Raw genomic sequence first — 19,579 nt, forward strand, 5'->3', positions numbered from 1 at the left:
TTCATTTTGTGCTGCAAATTTCAAAAAGCTGGAGTTTAGATGTAAAAGAACTGATTTTCTTACTGGTAGTATTGTGTCATACACCTTGCTTCTTGACTTAATTTATCAAACTGCACAAAGCTGCACTGCTACCCCAAAAGTGCTGCTTTGAGCACTTACCAGGTTAAAGAAGTTACTCATCAAGTGCCAGTTAAAACTGACGTGCACAGAGTAACTCAAGGTGTAGAGTTTACTCTTAGAAGTGCAATTCAGCAATGTGAGTTACATTGGGAGTAATTTAAGACTTTAAAGAAGCCAGATTCTGTGTGCCACATGCTTTTTTTCTTTTTTTTCCTCTTGCAATTTGGATTTTGAGTTGTTCTTTGCAGCTATTAATTCTTTGCTATTACAGCTTTGGAAAACAAGTCTGTATTATTTTAGGCCCAAAATTTCCAAACCTACAATTATCTTTGTCATAACAACTTTGAACTGATATGCACACAGTAGCAAAAAGACCTCTTCTAATGCATTAAAAATGCAAATTAAAGCCAGTTATTATTATGACTAATTTATCTTTACAGAAGCACTATGTATGGTCAGCAGCATGTTGAATATCCTTTTGCTCTGTAGGTTTGATGGAGTAATCTCAGTACTTCCATGTGAATGACCACTGCACATTCTAACCTTAAAATAGCACTGGCATCTGGACAATTTGTTTTGTTTATCTGAAACAAACATTAACAACAAATTAAGAAAACAAACAAACAACTCCCCCTCAAATGGCCAATATAAACCACCTTTCTCTTTTTCTTAAGCATTCTTTTTTCTTTCTTCTTCTCTAGATATTTTTGCCATGGAGTCAGGTTATCCTTTCCTTCCAACCTGTTTTTGACCATTTCTTCAGCAGTTTCTTTGAGGCCTAGGGAAAAAACCATAGTAAATTTAAAAAATGTGATGAATCTGAATTTTTTTTAATCAACTGTTTTCTCCTTTGTAAAAGAACAATCTAGCTTTTCTTCAACAAGTCTGTGGAAACAACATAAATATTGCTTAAAAACCCATCTTTATAAAGAAGATCGCTTTACAGGCTGTGTTTTTCCAAATAAAACATTCCTTCAGTAAAAACTACAAGAGTCAGAAGAAGAGTTTGCTATGTGGTATCTGATTCCCAACACTCCTGCTGTTCCTCAGAAAGGTCTCTTCTCCAGGCATTCAACTGTGCAGTCTACAGATGCCAGAATGAGTAACACAATAAAACCAACAGATATACACAGAGCCCTTATGTTTAATGTACCACACTATCATTACTTAAAATTCTGAATTAGTTACATTGCTGAAGTTTTGCCTCTGTGACAATACTCTGACAATACTGCAGGATCTCTGCTGACTGCTGTGTTTTTTGTCCTAGAAAAGCAAACCCCACAGAAGTGCAACACGTCTGGCTCCTAATAATTCTGGCCTAACAGGACAAGACAGTTAAGTTGGATGTGTTAATCAGGTTTCCATTAAATTCCATAATTTAGCACAGACATCTACTGTTTCCATGCCCAGCACTTGCACCTGCGTAGATAAGTGTGTCTTAACCTTTAAGCATTTTGTAAATAGAACAGAATGAAGTTTTCTATAAATATGCATCATCAGAGTATTCAATGATGTAAGAACATCACCTTAAAAATAAATCCATTAAATAACTGAAGTATTCCCATTTTACATGTAGAATACTTAAATCCAGAATATGCACTTCATTTAAAAGCAATCTTCTAATTTTGGTAAAAAATTCCATACACATCAGGAATATTTTCTAAAACTCACTGCATGACAGAGCACTTGGATATTATGAGGACGAAAACCGCTTTCAGATGCACCTTATAAACTTTCAGCCCACTCTTCACAAGATGGGCACTGGAAAAAAATTTCATGATCTAAGGAGATTAAGTGACTTGCCTTGCAATGCACTGGAGCACAATTCAGTGGAAGAAATAGAACCCACTTCCCTGGTAGGAGGTAACAGCCTGGGCAATTAAGTATTTTTCTCCTACCTGCAATTCCTTGCCTCATTCACTACACACATTTTTTTTAACTTCTGTAACAAATCAGTCAGATATCCTACAGGTAACATCATCTCCCACAAAGTGACTGAATTATCTTGGGAGTTATAGGAATCCTGTTTCTGCTTTGCCCTCTAAGCCTGATATTTATTGTCTCTTCCCCAGTCCTACCTCTAGTGGTCTCTCTTCAGCATTCTCTTCTGCCACCCCAGTCCAGCCCTGACCTGACCACATCCTATTCTCCCACCCCTCATTCCAATTTTATTGCTTAGAAATCATACTCAGACCTCTCCAGATACCCTAGACTAGATCCCATCCTTTCTCCCAGATTTCTTAGCTGCCAAGTCCCTATTCCTCATCATTCCTTCGGGCTCTCCTCAGTATGGAAGAACTGATAACAGTGATCATGATGGAAGAAACAGGGCAGCTTTCATGGACAGTTCAAGCCGTCCCCAGAAGAGCAGGCAGAACATTTTTCTGAAAAATAGCAAATGCTAATGCCTGTTTTTGTGCTCGTTGACTCTCGAAAGATAATTCCAAGGCTGGGGAGCTGGTTACAACTTGTCTGAAATATGAAGTGTAGACAAGATCTAAAATCATATTAAACCATAGAATCACAGGAGGAAGAGTGGAGCAAAAACAAGATAAAGGATCCTTCTACTACTCTGGAAAGGTGCCAGAATGAACAGTGTAACCCTCTTACAGCCACAAAAATGGGGTACTTAACCAGCAAACAAATCAGAGCCATGATAAAGGAAGGATTTTGCATAGATTCACTAAAAACATGCCATTAAGAAACACTCATACAAGAACAAATATTTAGTTATCTTCAAAGTCCATGAAAGCAAAGTAATCAGCTTCCTTGAAATTGAACCACTGTAACTTTGGATACTTTGTAGTACTTCTACGGGAAAAAATTACTGGTCAGGTAACAGCCTTGCAGATTCTCTTTGAAGATAGTAAATACAGAATTAAAAAAATATATGTCACATCTCCAGCAAAAGAGAGACCCAAAATCTGAAAGGAAGTTACAATATTTCTGATTTATTTGCCTGGAAAATGGAATCATTTGATCCATCTGGCACTGAAGAACTTGGAGGAAAATCCAGCCCTTTCTTGTGGTATTTGGCAGCCTCATGAAAGGCATTAGAGTTTCTCCACAGATTAGAATGGCTTAGAAACTACTGTCCAGACCACTTCCCGAGAATAAGAGTATTTAAGTGGTCAAAACGATTTTGATTGCAGAAGGGGAAAGGAATTGTCTACTTTAGGTAGAAACATTAGCTGGCCATAGAAAGGTCTAACGTATATACCCTTGTTGATACAGTATTTTTTTTAGAATTAATGAATCACAATAGTTTTATTTAATCTTCACAAATGAGGACAAGGAAAGAGAGGAAAAAGGTCATCTATATTATCACACAACGAAATCATACTTCAGGATTAAACGTGTCGTAAATACTACAGCAAACCTAAATACACTCTTGTTCACACTGGTGGGACAGCAAGGGATGGCTGCAGGCCAGAATTTTTACTTCTCCAAACACTCAGCTTTGAAAACTTCTGGAAGTTTAACAGCCTGCAACTGTCACTGTTATTAGAGGCTAGAAAGATACATTTCTGTTCTCAGGAAACCTAAACAAGCAAGTTCATCCTGCGTGTAATGCCTCACCAGAAAAATGAAACACCTTGTTGCAGGTAGCTGAAAGGAACAGCAAATGGAAATACTCTGATATCACTAGAATTTGTCACCCCCAGAGACAAAATATGTTAAGTCATCCACGCTTTCCTAAGCAGTAGAAGTGCCTGTGAGAACCCACCACGGGTAGCAGCTGTCAGGTGTGAGCCCACACAGCTCAGCACATGCTGCTTCGTGCTGCAGGAGCCGAGGCCACTCCAGGCAGGGGACACACTCAGCAATGACCCAAATGGAGAAAAATATTTCACAGGAGCATTTCTGTGCTCTACATCATCTCTAACTGTATAGTTGGGCTTTGTTATGCACTTTACACAGCCTTCTGTTCTCCTTCTGACCAAAACAAATTTGAAATTTTCCTCTAAGCCTAGCTAAATATTTACATCTCATTCTTCCCAAAGGAAAAGTTCTTAAGTTCAAAGCCGCCCCCCCAAAAAAACCTGGCTGAATATCCTCAAGAAATGCAGTTGTGGTCTTCTCTCTTTTCACTTTCTAAGGGGAGCTTTGGGAGCTGGATAAGGACTCATAGTAATTGTTGCTTAAATCAGATATGATTAAGAAAACAGATGGATGCTTAAACATAACACTGATTTTGTGCCTAGAAGAAACAGACCAAAGAGAGTTGGAACTACGTCTAATTTATTTTTGCTGGCACTGCGGTTTATTTAAAACTATTATGATTCAAGAATAATTGAATCATTGACAAAGTATGCTTTCCATAACCATGTGTAAATAACTGTGCCAAAACTCAAAATTTTAAATTAATTCAAATATCTGCCTTTCAATTGAAAAACTTCCTAGATTTAACTGTTGTAATTCTTCCATGTATTAAACATTTGGGCAGGAAAAAGATTTTGCAATAAGTCAAGCACATTAAGGCAGAACTTGATAATAAAAATATTTCAAAAGACATAAACTAGTTCTGAAAAAAATTAAGGAGTCTTCAGAGATTACAACAAAAACTATTTCTGAATGCCCAGAATACTCCAACTGAACATAAATGGTTTTGAAATTTAAAAAGAGCACATTTGTTCAAGAAAAAATAACAACTAACGTTCCTCCCTCTTATAAGGAAGCACAGCCTCAAGTGTGTATAAATTGCCAGAGCTATAAACTACTGTTCAGCATGTGCTGCTTATGCTCCACCATATAAAAAACACATATAAAAGAGTCTCCCCTTCAGGTGTGCAGGACTTCTTCTCCAAATGCTGCCTGAAATCAGTAACAGCTGACTCAAAAGCAAACTTAAGCTGCCCATTTTCACTTTTACGACTTGTGTTTTGGACAAAACCATATTGCAGGGGTCAATAGCCAGAAGTGGCACACTGACCTTGTGGAGGTGAACAGTCTCTAACAAAGGCAAGTGAGCACTTCGATGATTTCCAGAACCTCAGCTCTTCAATAAACCTCTCACTTTTTCAGGGTAAGAAATGAGGAAATGCTAACATATACTATAAAATCATAGTTGCTAAATTAACATCAAATACTATAAACTACCTATGTAAAATTCATGGTGCACACATGCACATTGAACCTAAAATTATATGAACAAACCTGCCCCTGTGCATGGACATCCAGCTAAACTTAGACAAAATCAGTCAAATTTATCGAGATTGGGGGGGTTTTCCTTGGTTGTTTGGGTTTTTTTACCATTCCTCCCTCAAAAGATAAGGACGTAGCAAAAATCCTAGGAGTCCTACACAAAGGTGCAGTACGGAAGGGGTTGGACTAGGTATAAGGATGTAACAAATCCAATTTTCTAAAGTCAAGTTCCATTGCAAAGAAACACAGAGCCCATACAGCAGGGAACTGGATTCCATCTCTACTACAGTTAATATTCCATTGCTACTAAATGTTAATGCAATTTACTCATAACATGCAAGGTACAGTCTCAAGGACAGCCTCTTAGAAAACTTCTTGCTCTCTCAGAGCAAGCAAGGATAAAGAGTTTCTTTTGGTCTCCCTTAAAATAATATTCCATCTCCTAAAAAGAATGGTTTGCTCTACATTCCTGACTACGTTACCACACTAAGTTGCTCAAACTTTGTTAAATTTACAGGACTTCTTTCATACAATTTGCAAAATTGTTCGAAAACCAGAATGCATAATAAATAAAAGAACCTCCAAACGTGTTTTTCAAAACCAAACAAAAAGGATTGCTTTAACAACACTTAAATACAAACATATATAAATACAAAACACACTCTTATCAGCAATTGATTTGCCTGTGTTTTCCACCTTCACTGTGAAAGGTGGCAACAACAAATCTCTGTAGAAGTCTTACAAAGCCACCTAAGTGCGAAAACTCCTTGTCTTGAATGCTCAGTGACACAATGTATTAACTACTGAGTGAGCAACATCATGAATGCAAGTACTGACACGCAGTGGACAGATGGAGTACAACGCTGTGCCAGTGAGCACTTGTCCTGGCTGCATCACACAGGCTTTTTCAAAAAGGTTTTGACAGAATTCACGTCAGAAATTATTGGAATTATAAAAGCATGATTGAAAGCACACAGTCATTTTGAATGCCCATGTATTCTTCTGAATATAGGACTGATGAAGAAACAGGAATAAAATTGTTCCATTCAGTTTAGTCCTTTTCAATGAACCGTTACAGACCAGAGTATTTCAAACCGAGCAGAACTTCTGTTCAGCAGAAGTTACCTGAGCGAACTCAGAATAATATTTGTGTAAATCATATCATTAGACATGCATTCCTAGCTGGGATTAACCCATCAGGAGTGAAGGGCCTGGATTCTGGTACGTGTTTGGTCTTGCTCTTAGCACTAACAGAACGGGGCTGTGTCCTGACATGGGCTGAAGTCCCACACCTGCTTCACCTTGCTGCTCCCAAGAAGGGAATGTCATACTTCCCTGGTCTTTCAGCTCCACATTTAACCCTCTGAACATCTGCCTATCTGACATTCTAACTCAGTGGAAAGGATCCAGGCTTTTTTTCTTTTTTAGAGTAGTTCGGTTTAGCAAATAAAATTAGGCTTGCAGAGGCCTAGCAAGTGCCAGGGCTGGTACAGGCAGTCAGAATGAGCTCTGGGCCAGGATCAAGGCAACACCACAGTGCGAACCTTTCCCTTCATGGATGCAGTGAGCTGTTAAACTGGCTCATTACACCTCAGAGAAAGCATTCAGTCTGAGTGGCTTTGTGTCACAAAGAAGAGAGAACTAGATACTGGTGTTTGGCTCTCCAGATGAGCTCTGCCGGGATGCTGTACGGTGAAGATACTTTTCACTGATTTCCACATGTCAATCTGGATGTCACTGTTCCCCAACCATTCCTGGTACCTTGCTTTCTCCCAGAGCAGTTCCTCTGGAAGTTTAGATTTCTCCCTCTTTGCTTCCCCAAATTTTCAGCATTATGCAAGCAACATTTCCAAACCACTCTCCTCTAATTATAGACTAGGTTTCCAAATCATACTGGTTTTCATTTTTGAAAGTGTAAGTATGTTTTATGACTCTATAGCAAACACATGAATTCTACTTAAAAAACGTCATAAAGTGATAATTGAAAAAGCAAGTACAAAAAATCCTGGCAGAAAAATAATCTATAAAGATAAACTTACAGCTGAGGAACTGAGCTCAGTCATGTTATTTCTTCTATTTCCCTCACTGTAAACAATCTGGAATTCAATTTATGGGGGAAAAAAAGGGTTTGTTTCTCCTACTATAAATTCAGCACCTTACACTATATCTCTGTCAGCAGACCAATACTGCATATCTGCCAAGGCAGCAAAAGCAAAAAAAAAATAAATCCTACCTGGAACCCATTTAATCTCCATTCCTATATCCTTTTCTTCCTGTTTTTTCTCTTTTTCTTGGATACTTTGCAAAAGTTCTCTGTACTTGGCAATTTGCTCTTCATCATCTTTTTGGCTTTTCCTCGGTTTGTCATCTTCCATTTCATTAGCTACATCACCATCTAAGAGGAGAGAGCAAAGTTACCACAGAGAGCATCAAGAGAGTGAGCAACTGAAGTTAATCTTTACGAAATAAACCTAAGATACACACAGTATTTCCAGAATATAATACAAAACATTTTCATCTATTATTACCCCATAGAGTAGCCAGTTTAAGAATTCCCTTATTTAGATGAAATAAAAATAGTATCTGAAAAGACAAAAGACAATTTGTCCAGTAAAGGAAATCACTGACTGGACACAGCATCCTTCACTGTATTTTAAAATTATTAGTTTTGGAGTTCCTTCTATGTCCAAAACCATCCCTTCCAGCCCTTTGTGTAGATGGGCATTACATCTGCTAACTTCCAGTCAACTCCCCGATTATCCAGAACAGGTGAAAAATGACAGAAAGTGAGCATTTGATATCTGCCAGCTCCCTCAGTACCCTTGGGTGAATCCCATCTGGCCCCACAGACTTGTGTGTCTCTAAGTGGTGTAGCAGACCACTGACCATTTATTTCCCTTTGGACTAAGGGGGCTTCTTTCTGCTCCTTGATCCTGTCTCCCAGTTCAGGTACCCAGAGAATTTGCATTACTATTAAAGACTGAGGCAAAGGAGCCATTAACTACTTTCCTTCATCCTTTGTCATGGTGCTTCCCTCTACATCCAGTAAAGGATGGAGATCCTCCTTAGCTCTCCTTATCAAGAATGTATTTATAGAGACAATTTTAGTCTTTCACAGCAGTAACCACATTAAGTTCTAGCTTGGCTGTGACCCTTCTAATTTTCTCCCTGCATAACTTCCCAACACCCTTGTAGTCCCCCTGAATTGCCTGCCCCTTCTTCCAAAGTTCATAAACCCTCCTTTCTTTCCTAAGTTCCAGCCAAAGCTCTGTTCAGCCAGGCTGGGCTCGTTCCCCGCCGGCTCATCTTTCGCACGGCATATGGGGACAAGTCAGCTGCAGCTGCTTTTCTACTTTCCTCATCAGAAGCTGAGATCTAAGAGGAAAGCATCTGCTCATCCAGAAAGCAAAAGGCAACTCTTGTTTTGGAGACAAGTAGAAAAAGAAGATGTTTGGTTGTTTCTTCATCCTAATGTCCTGAGAAAGAAGAAGCTGTACTGGATGGGAACTGAAAAAATCCTTAAGCTAAAATAGGATCTCTAGAACTTGGATAGGCAAGGAGCTACCAGTTTATATTTATCACTTGTTTTGCTAGGAGAAATTTAAGTGGCAATGCATATTGTCATTCTTTCTCATTTACATAGAACTTGTATTTGTTCTGTCAAAACTAACAGTTTTAAAACAAATGTTCAACATTGCCTTCAAAAGAACTGTAGGTGCTTTTAATTCTGTAAGCAAATAAAGCACATTTGACAACAGCTGCAAGAAAGGAAAGTGAGCTGAGTATGTTCTCAAAGTTTGTTCAGAGTTCAAATAACCTTGTCAGTGGCTTTCAAGTATCACGCTGTATTGCACAACATCAGGAACCACTTTCTGTTGGATATTAAGGCAGCAATACTTTCTGCCAACAGCTTGTTCAAAGGCTTTTTGAACAAAACACACAAACCAAAAAGTTCTGGGGCATTAACTGCTGCACTGCAAGAGAAATACAATCAACCTTGCAGAAGAAAGCAGAAAAAGGCAAAACTGATGAAATTTAGAGTATAAAATACAACTATATTCTCATTGTTATCTAAAGAAAGTAGTAATAGAAGTGCTTAAAGATTTTAAAAGAAGAAAGTGTTCAAATCATGAGGCTGGTCAGAAATATTCCAATAAAACAATTTGTTTTTAAAAGATGACATTAATACCAGATATAACCAAATGCAGAGGTTCCATATATTGAATTGGTGACTGGCAGCTGAGTTAGCTGAGATCACATTCTTGTGATCACAGCATTGTGAAGAGATCAGAGATCATATTCTTAGTTTAAGAAGATTATCTTGCAATAGTAGATGTAGAGTAGATGAATAGTAGATAGTAGATGATTCCTTTTTTAAAAAACCTCAGCCTTAGAAACTAAAGACAGTAGAAAACTTGTAGCAGATGTAACATCTGACAAGAGGTCTGCTGCAAAGCTGAATTTTTTTAAAGATGAGGGGGAATTTTCTTTCCATGATGTAATGGTAAAGCAGAAAAATCAGCTACTGACTTGGATGCTGATGGCCATACCATAAAAGTTGCCCTAAATATCTCAAGTCTATCCAGGGTAGTTATTCAAATTTAGATAGATAAAAGATAAAAATCAAAATGCGTACAATGCATGTAGACCCACAGAATTAAAACTAAAAAGCTTTACACTCCAGTGTTCAAGAATCAAGTCTGAGGTATAGGTTTTTGCACTGCACTACAGCATGCTATGAAAAATTAAATGTGTTGACATCACTCTTGAGCCAGAAAATAATGTCAAAGAAAACACTGGGGTTTAACCCCATTTTCCCCATATTCTAAGCATTTCCTGGAAAAGGAGTTGTGCAAATCCCATTAATTCATCCCAATGATAATAAAAAATTGGAAAAATTTACAATACCAAAAGAAGTTTATTCAAAGCCTGTCAGAGTTCATGCCTTTGTAAGATTTTTCAGGGACAAAAGATACTGGAAGAAGAGAATGCAAACAGATGGATAACAGTAAATGAACGGTAAACATTGAATTTTGGCATTTTCTTAAATTAGTTTTGCATTTTCCTTCAAGTCTGTGTAGTCTAACCATTGAGGTGTAGTTTTTAAACCTCCCCTTGCAAACCAGGTGTGTTTTATAGCTGCAGCCTTTAAGCATCTGTCTGTGCAAGGCTAACACTCAGGCAGTCAGAATCAGTCCTGAGTATAGTAGCCTCCAAAAGCACAGGGAGATGTGTTCTTCAACTCCTAGACTTCCAAGAGTTTATATGAACTTCCTAGAAGGAATGCTGACATGACCCTTCTTGGCATTCCAAGTGCCTTTAATTACAAAACAAAGCCAACCCAACAGTTCCTGCAAACATGCTTTGGAAAAGTATCCAACACCTGCATCAGTTGTATCAAATTTCTGAGGCTTCATGGAAAGAAAATAATCAGGCTGCAGAATTTTTATTCTGAAATTCCCATGAAATTCCACCCAGGCTTGGCCAGTGCATAAACTGCTAAACCTTCTTGCTTCTTCTTTCCAGAGACAATAATAAAAAACTAACTACACGTTCTACTTGTCACCCTCCATTTCTTAGCCTTCTGAAATAGCTTTAGCAAATATAAACACATGTGGATACTGTTCATTTTTAAGAGAAAAAGGCTGTACTGTTATCTAATAAAATGCTATATATGCATTTAAATTTAGATATGTAGTCATGAGTCATTGCACCAAATAGATTTCAGAACTGTAAAAAGATTTAGTAGTCTGATTCTATTTAACCTTAATTACTGAAAATAAGATTTAGCAGCATTATTTAAACAAAAACTCCTCCCTCCCAACCACTATATTTCCTTTTTCTGCACTTGTGCACCTCTGGCATTAGGGCAGCAGCACAAAAGACCTACTGGCTCTGTGGAGTCTTATCTTGGAAGTCAAATACCAGAGAAGACTGAGCTTCCTGCTCAGATTCCTGCTGAGGAGAGCAGGGATCTACACAGAGTTCCCTACAAGCCTGGTGGTGTTCAGTGTTTGGACAGCTCTTAGGTTTAACTTTTAGATTGCCCTTTCTGGAGTCACAACTTGGACCCAATGATCCTCATGGGTCTCTTCCAACTCAGGATATTCTGTGATTCCATGATTCTATCAAGAACAGCTAATTAAAAAAAGTCCCATTAAAGTATTTTATCATACAGTCTGTTTGAGTATCTGTGTGCCATCCAAAGCAGAACAGCAGAAAAGATATTCCTCTCATAAAGATTAAAAAAAAAAAAAAAAACCAGATTAAAAGCTTAGACATAAACTCCATAATGCTTAATTTGAAGCATGTTTAAAATGCCATACACTAAGTCCTCATCGCCAAAATAGAAATTATGGGCTAGATTTTATGAATGCCACAAACACTTCCTAACTGGGATAAATCTACCCAAGATTCAGAAGCAACGTAATGAGAAATTTTGTGCTATGAACTACAACATTCCAGGTCACTGAAATCCTTGATGTTTAACAGTAATACTAACATTCATGATGCACATATTTTAAGTTGAAAAATTCCAGGAAAAAAGTATTAGAACAGGCCAACAAAAACCTGTTTATAAATAAAACATTTTAGTAAGTTTGAAAAGTATGAATAGAAGACCAGGACATTTTTTCCTCCTTATCAGACTCCTACATTTCCATTCAAGCAGCTGACATTGATTTTTCCCATTTGTGCATAGCACCACGTAATTCTGCTGGATGGAACCCTGACAGATGGAATCCTGTTTTATATCACACAACTGAATGGATAAAATGTCAGGAACACATTAAAGACATGACAACATAATTCCTCTATTAGTAACTTACTTTTCAAAACATCATTTGAATCTAGACATTTCCAGGTTTAAAATTTATTTGTGTGATAAGATTATTTAAGGTCTTCTCTTTTTTTTTTGCCTTCCCAGCAAAGGAATTTTACTCTTTAAAATTCCTGAAGTGCTGTTCACACGAATATTTGCTTTCATCACCACCCTATCACAGATACTCTTCTTTAGCATCATGGTAACCTTGTATGTGAGAGAAGATGGAAATGCTTTACTCTGCATCCCCTACTCCCCTTTAGAGACTTCACTGAGCATTGTTAGAGAAACTAAAACTCACTCCTGTGCAGTTTGTGAGTTTTTATGGAAGGTGAGAAACAATTGGACATTATCACTGCCAAGATAATGCCAAGATGAATTTGCTGACACAAGATTTTCCAACTCTACAACTGGAAGAATCTGTAATGTTTTTTTTGCATGCTCCAAGCTCATCTCTGATTGCAGCAACCTGTTTAAATGCTGTATAAATCAGTTTTAACATCTGTTTGAGAGACCTAATTAAGGCTTAATGAAATTTTATTTGCCTTGTAATCTAGGCTGTATATATTATTAAGAGTAGTATGAGTTTGAGAATGAAAACAAGCAATTTAAATCAGGAATTTAAACACTGCTGCACCGTATGCAGAAGGCTCATGTACCTTTCAAAGTTAAATGAAATTCTCCTTCTATTCTTAAGAAGTAGGTGAATTAAAAAGCATTTGAAAGATATTCCTATTCATTTAGTCATTATCCACCTTGCATTTCAAACCAGAACTTTTCTTCTGAAAAGGACAAGTTCTATGGGCCTATAATTTATCTCAGAAACGAACAAATTAAAAGCAGATATTGTCAAACTTGACAAGACATGGCAAGTTACTCTGAAAAAAGGAGAAAAAGGGAGTAGGAGGAGAAATAAAATGCAAGAAAAGTATTTTCCACTCAGAGGTGCAAGCTCCTATTCAGAAAGCAGCTACTGGAGTCCAGTGGAAGGTGTCCCTGCCAATGGCAGGGTGTTGGAGCAAGATGGGCTATAAAGTCCCCTCCAGTCTGAACCTTTTAGGGATTCAGCTCAGGGGCACAATCATTATACAACAAATATAATATTGTCCTTGTAAAAGATGACATTCAAAACATTTTCTAGAGATAAGACATTTAAATACTTTAAATCATCTGTACTCAAAACCCTGCAGCTAATGACTTTGTGTATATTTATTACCGAAGTACCTTGCTGCTGTTCCTCCTCTTCTTCACTTGATGAAGCCAAATAAGCTTGAAAATCCATGTCAAGAAGCTCCTCTTTGTTGAAAGTTCTGTTGAGCGATGTTACTCGTTCATGATCTGTCTCATCCCATGTGATATCTACCTTAAAAGTAAGAATGCCATTTGTAGAAGCTGGAACACTAAAACTAAACATTGTAATGCTGTATTTTTAGGGAAAATTATTTTACACTTTCCCTTCAATACAAACCTGTTATTAATGCTGTCTACAATAACTCACTATAGTAACCATTTTGTAGTGAATTTAATGATAACATTTTGGAATTTATTCTACAGTCAGTTTCAATGAATTTGAGCCATAAGAAGAACTGAAGAAATCTCATGCTCTGAATGGTCCTGTAACAGCAGGTCCCACAACACAAAACTTTTGTAAGCCAAATTTCCTTTGTGGCAGCAGATAACTGGTGTTGAAGCAGCCACCAACCCCTCTCTTTCCCTCTTTCAGCAGCAATTCATTGCTGGAATCACACACAGATTGCAATGGAGACAATGAAAGTGTTTGTGCAACTGCACCCTCAACCAGAACGTGAAACAGATCTGACTGAAAAATGTGCTTGTTACTCAACTAATCACTTCTCCAATCTGGTTCACTTCATGGCCAGATGGAAATGTTGGCTGTCATGTGGACAGAGCAGGAATGAATTGCTACAAAGAGGGGAAGCAACTGTTGAAGCCTGGCACTACTACCAAAAAAAGTTCTTACTGATTTATACACTAACATCCATTTTAGGCAAATTAAAAAATGTAACTGTAAATAACAAAGTAATTTCATGTGCAACTTGTCACAGAGATATAATGAGGTCAAAATTCAGTATTTAATTTGTAACAGAGAAGCCAAATCTCCTTTAAAATCCAAAACAGGGTTGCAACTTTTGGGTTCATAGCACGCTTAAATCTTTTAATATGTTTGATGTCTTTATTTTGAAATGGTGGAGATAATCAGGAATCCTTTCCCCAGTACATATATCATTCATAAGCTGACAGCAAAACTAAACAAATAAGAAAAACATTACAAAAACACTGTAAAGATACCTTTGATGTTCCCATAGCAGCAGATGTGAAGTACTTTGGCTTATAAGCAGCTATGTTCACTTCTGAGGCTACATCTTTTGGCTTATCATCAAATGTAACATTATCTGGAATAAATCTTACAGGCAAATAAAACATGTTATTCTTCAAATACACTGGGAAATTGCATAGCATAAACAGTCTAAGCTTTCATGAGTATGGTCCATCATAATGAAAGAATTAGCTAAAATAAAAAGGGGGTAAGCCTGAAAAGGGAACAAAAGAAATGGACAAGTACTCCACACATGTAAGATTCATTGCCTAGCTTCTGCAGATCTGTTCCACAGGTTTTCAGTGTATAACAACAGCCTGTTTGGGAAGTATTTCAGTTTTCAGGCTGGTATAAACAGGGTCATGGGTCGTTTTCTTTGTTTTAAGAACCATCTTTTCAGAAATTTTAATATTAAAAATTAAAAGGAAAAAAAATGAATAAAATAGGATTTGGAAATAGATGAATAAGAAATTCCAAACCTTTTAGGAAAGCCTGGTACGTCTTGAAAGTTATAATTAGTAAGGGGGGAAAAAAAAGAAAAAAGACCAAAATCATGAGTAACAACTAAAGGACTTAATTAAAAAAAAAAACAACCAAAAAAAACTTGGTATAATACATAAGAAATTACTTGTGATTTTTTTTTTATATCTTTGCAAATGTAATCTGATAAATAGTATTCAACATTAAAATTTAACAAAGCAGAAGATTAAGAAAATCACTGGAGAATTCCAAACAGCTGTGTTAGTTGTAAAACATTATCAGTGTATAAAATGATGAAAAGTTACATGTTCTCTTAGCAAAGATGTCTTTTCCAAAATAGTTCAAAGCAAATTCACTGAGTTCCTCTAGAAAATTACACAAAGCAAAAAACTTTCACTGACTTCCAAGAATGTCCATAACAGAGACCCCAGCAGACAAACAGGGCTTTTGTCACAACCCTTTATGATTTAATAACTTTTCTGGTTAGAATGAAAGGGTTTTTTTGCAACAAAAGGAAATACTAACAATAAAGCAAACCACAATTTAAAATCCTTTCTTCCCCAAACATGACTTTTGAAACATCAGAGCATCCAGCTTATTCACAAGGACCAACACATCTATTGCAACTTCATGACAACAGCAGCAATAATCTTGCCCTGTGGTAAGGAACCACGAAAAAGACTCACTTCTGGACCCTCGGGGAGAGAAAAAGAAAAAAGTTTTGTTTTCTGAATCCTATCACTTTACTTAATTGTACCAAAACCTTGAAGATGTAATCAGAACTTTTTATCTGGCTTTTCTGAAAACAGGCTCCACGCAGAGATCCTCTTGAACTTTCCATATTACAATAAAAATGGTCAAAAAGAAGAAAGAAGAACCAAAGGGAAGCCTAACAACTCACTGGATGACAAATTTATCTTTGTATCTTCTTTTAGGTACAGAATAAAAGGTCAATATAGTTTATTCCAAATTACTATGACTTTAATTCACCCTCCCTGGCCCAACACGCAAAAATATCACCAGTGGAGTTACCTCAGGTCTATGAAAGAACAGCTACTTTCAAATTCCAGTCCATCACATTCCTCATAAATTTTATTTGCTGTACCAGGAGAATCACATTCCACAACTGCATAGAAGTATTTCAGTCGCTTAAACTGGTATTCCCGCAGTTTTTCCCTATAAATCCTGCAAAAGTGGAGAAAAGAACAGTCAGGTGAGCATTTTATTCACAAAATCTTGTAATTCAGCTGTGCCAATCAACCACTCTTCTAATCTTGTAAGATTAGATGTTAAACAGCACAAAGTTCTACCAGTATTTTCTTCAAGCAAAAAGATTATTTCAGACAGTTTAATTAAGTGTAAAATTTGTACATGACTCCATTGAGAGGTCACAGGGATGAGGTTCAGTGAATTTGAAGGACACAGGTATCACTGAGGTACCTCTGGGATACCTGGATTTCTGTGTGTTGGATTCCAGATGCTTCCAAGCCCACTGAGCAGCAAATCCAACACTTCAGCATGCACCTTGATGCTCACAGTGCAGGTGACCTTAGAATGTGCTCTACGTCCACCTTACACTCTCCTGAGGCACTAGAGAATGTCCTCAAAGGGATCTGCCCTGATTTTAGAAGCATCTAGATTTTCTAAGTACAGGGCAGTCCAGGAGGATGCATTATACAAATATGGTCCCAGTCAGGCTTACAAACATCTAGAAATGGTGGAAAAATATCAAAGTAAAACCACAAACAAAAGTTTAAAAAAGGCAAAAAAGAGATGCCTGAAGAAGCCAGGGCAATGGTAGGACTGAGGAGCTCAGCCCAGGCCAGGGCTATTGCTTGTGGCACTCAAGAAATCTGTCTGGAAATTCTTGGACTAAGGTCCCTGTTGATTCACAGATGAGGATTTTGACAGTGAGTACTAAAGAGTTTACTGCACAAATGGCAATTTGTAGAGAAGAAATACTGTTTTTTAAGCTACCCGTGTACTTGTGCCACTGATTATTCCAATGAGCTACATCATAAAGCTTTGAATTCATATCAACAAGCAAATCTTCTCAAGTTTCATCATAATACATTTATTAAATGCACTGATAATGAACCACTGCCTGTTGTAAAACAACCTTTGAAAAAAACCTAAAAAATGTTTTTTAGGATGCTTCCACATATGAACTCCTGGAAACAGGAGTTGATTGGGATTTCCACTAAGAATTAAACATATCTTTCATTTGAAGACAAAATTAAAATTAATACCCATCATCCTCTGTGGTGTTCTCTGGAAGATCAAACAGTTCCACAGGTCCTTTTTGTTCTTCCTCTTTCAACCTCTCTTTTCCAAACTCCGAAGGATAAATCTACAAATACAACAACACAAAACTAAATTTTTAACTGTGGTGTAATGTACACTAGGTAAGAAAAAAAATCTCTCCAGGCTTTTAATCTTTACAGTTTTTATTCAAGATCAGTAAAGGGATCCATTCCATAAACTTTAATACCTTCCTAATTTTAATGTGTGGTAAAGACAGTAGAATAACAAAACTGCCTGGCAGGAATTTTCAGGCAAATGAAAAATAACAGGAACCCTGACTTTGTTCATTGTACTGTAGCCCTTTTCAGAAAGAGGTATCTGATTAAAATTTCTCAGAGAGCTGAGGCAGACACTGATAATGGAAAAATATAACTTAATTGGCCAGAATTGGCTAAATATTAGTGAGGTCTAAGGCTGGGGCTTAGGTCTAAGGTTGGTTTATGTGTCATACAGACCACTGAATATCAAACTAATCAAGGAAATGTAGTCTCCTCCTACTAGAAATGAAAACTTCAGTATTAGTCTCAGAAAGCCAGCACTGAAAGACAACCTCATAAACATGAGAAGTCAATGGCTTTGGCCTCTCTGCCAGATACATGCCAGCTACAGCAAATTACATTGCAACACAGTTTCTGTTTAAACACATTAATATGTATTTCGGTTCCCTACAGCACTGTCTTACTTCTTATTTTGTAGCCTATTTTTTTAACAGTAAAAGCCAGTACTCCTTTTAGAAACCAGGAGTTTCTTACCTTAACAGAAAACACTGCTCCTCCTTTGGGTGTGAAAGAATTAAATAGAGCCAGCAAATCCTTAGCCTTCAACCTATCCCAATCCATATTACAAACTGCCAATCTACTTGTAATCTGAAAGAAAAAAACCATAAAATTCATAGATTTAATTGTTGACTGTTGTGGGGAATACACAATTCTCTAGCAGAACTCAGTGGTAAAAATCAAGGTCAGCAATAAACTGTGCTGAAAAAAGTAACAGCAGCACTGTCATCATGACTTTTTATCACTTAAACTAACAAAGATGAGAAGCAGCAATTACCAGAGCACATAGAAAGAACATAAATAGTGAAGCACCACAGAATGGACTGCACCAATCACAGATATAGAGCTTTGTTTCATCAAACACTGTTAGCTCCAGGAGCAACCACTATCACTATTGTGACAGCACTAGAGTGCTGTGATTTCTTACACACTGATTGTGCTAGTTGTAAAGCCCTAATTCACTGTCTCATGATGCCTTAACTTCTTAAAGTATGAGTTAAAAAACTAAATTTTTGAAAAGTGAAAAAAATCAGTAATGAATAAAAACAGTACTATTTAAATTCTGGAATTTTGGAAAGGCTTAATTTTGTTTGTCCTTTCACCTGTAGACAGCTTATCCATAGGTATAGGTAAGTGTGCTTAGGGGAAGAGGAGATGCCAGTGAAAACTGCAAGTCTCTCATTGTCAGACAATTTCATTATCACTTCCATTCTGTCACTAAAAGACTAAAAAACCTTTATGAAAAATACTACCAGTAACTGCTCCATAGATGCTGGTTCATAGATGAACTCATAACATTTCTGAGTTTGTCATGTAGCAACTTTCCACATGCAAAGTATTGTTACCTCATCTCCACGAGGGGCATCTTTATCCAGCTCACGCCACAAGTGCTCGATCTCTGGCTCCTTTGGAAACAGCTCATTTAAATCCTCTTCATCCTCTGAACTCGTTTCAATGTTCCCTATGCCTCTGGCTAGATCAGGCCCACTATCACTTTCTTCATCATCTTCTGAATCACTGTCATCTTCACTCATTTCCTCATCATCTTCTGGCTCCTCTTCCTCACCTGTTTCTCCGTCATCTTCTGATTCCTCTTCTTCCGATTCCGCATTCTCACCTGCAGAGGTTTCTTCCTCTAACTGGCTTTTACATTTTACACTTTGGTCACAGATGGCTGAGCAAAGAAAGATGAACATTAGATACATTTTTATATTAGAACTACACATAACCCTTTACAAAAAGGAAAACTTCAGGGCTTTTTTCATACCTATTTACAGGACTCCTGAAAGGTGTAATGATGCAGGAGCAAATTACAAAAAACATCAGAGTTGCCTCTTTTGTTTGTCTGGTCTAATCTAATTGAATTATTCTTTAGGACCAAAATTGCATTATCTATCTCAACTGCAATTGAATATCCTGTTATTTTATTTATATTACAGAGCCAACAGCTAGAAATCTATTTAATAATGGAGGCTATACACATGCATGAGCAATATAAATAAAGTTTTTCTTCAAGCTACCTGTTTTTCCTAATCCTCTCTAATATTAATGGCTTAATGCTGCCAAGTTTACAGTTTCAGTCCACAAGCTGTGATG

At 37.2% G+C, this 19,579-nt stretch overlaps 1 protein-coding gene across 1 annotated transcript in view; it reads right to left on the reverse strand.

The window, feature by feature from the left end:
* ESF1 (ESF1 nucleolar pre-rRNA processing protein) overlaps window positions 1–19,579 on the reverse strand; it is a 29,084-nt gene that overhangs the window by 6,814 nt on the left and 2,691 nt on the right. Inside the window, exons 3-10 of the mRNA XM_005525428.3 lie at window positions 18,829–19,157; window positions 17,960–18,073; window positions 17,153–17,253; window positions 15,936–16,088; window positions 14,396–14,510; window positions 13,310–13,448; window positions 7,499–7,660; window positions 777–898 (exon numbers count right to left, since the gene is read on the reverse strand). Coding sequence (XP_005525485.2) covers window positions 777–898; window positions 7,499–7,660; window positions 13,310–13,448; window positions 14,396–14,510; window positions 15,936–16,088; window positions 17,153–17,253; window positions 17,960–18,073; window positions 18,829–19,157 — 1,235 coding nt within the window. The remainder of the gene's footprint in view (window positions 1–776; window positions 899–7,498; window positions 7,661–13,309; window positions 13,449–14,395; window positions 14,511–15,935; window positions 16,089–17,152; window positions 17,254–17,959; window positions 18,074–18,828; window positions 19,158–19,579) is intronic.

This window comes from Pseudopodoces humilis, chromosome 3, assembly GCF_049639895.1.
Source record: "Pseudopodoces humilis isolate 2021_Gansu_Grassland_sample_001 chromosome 3, ASM4963989v1, whole genome shotgun sequence".
NCBI lineage: Eukaryota > Metazoa > Chordata > Aves > Passeriformes > Paridae > Pseudopodoces > Pseudopodoces humilis.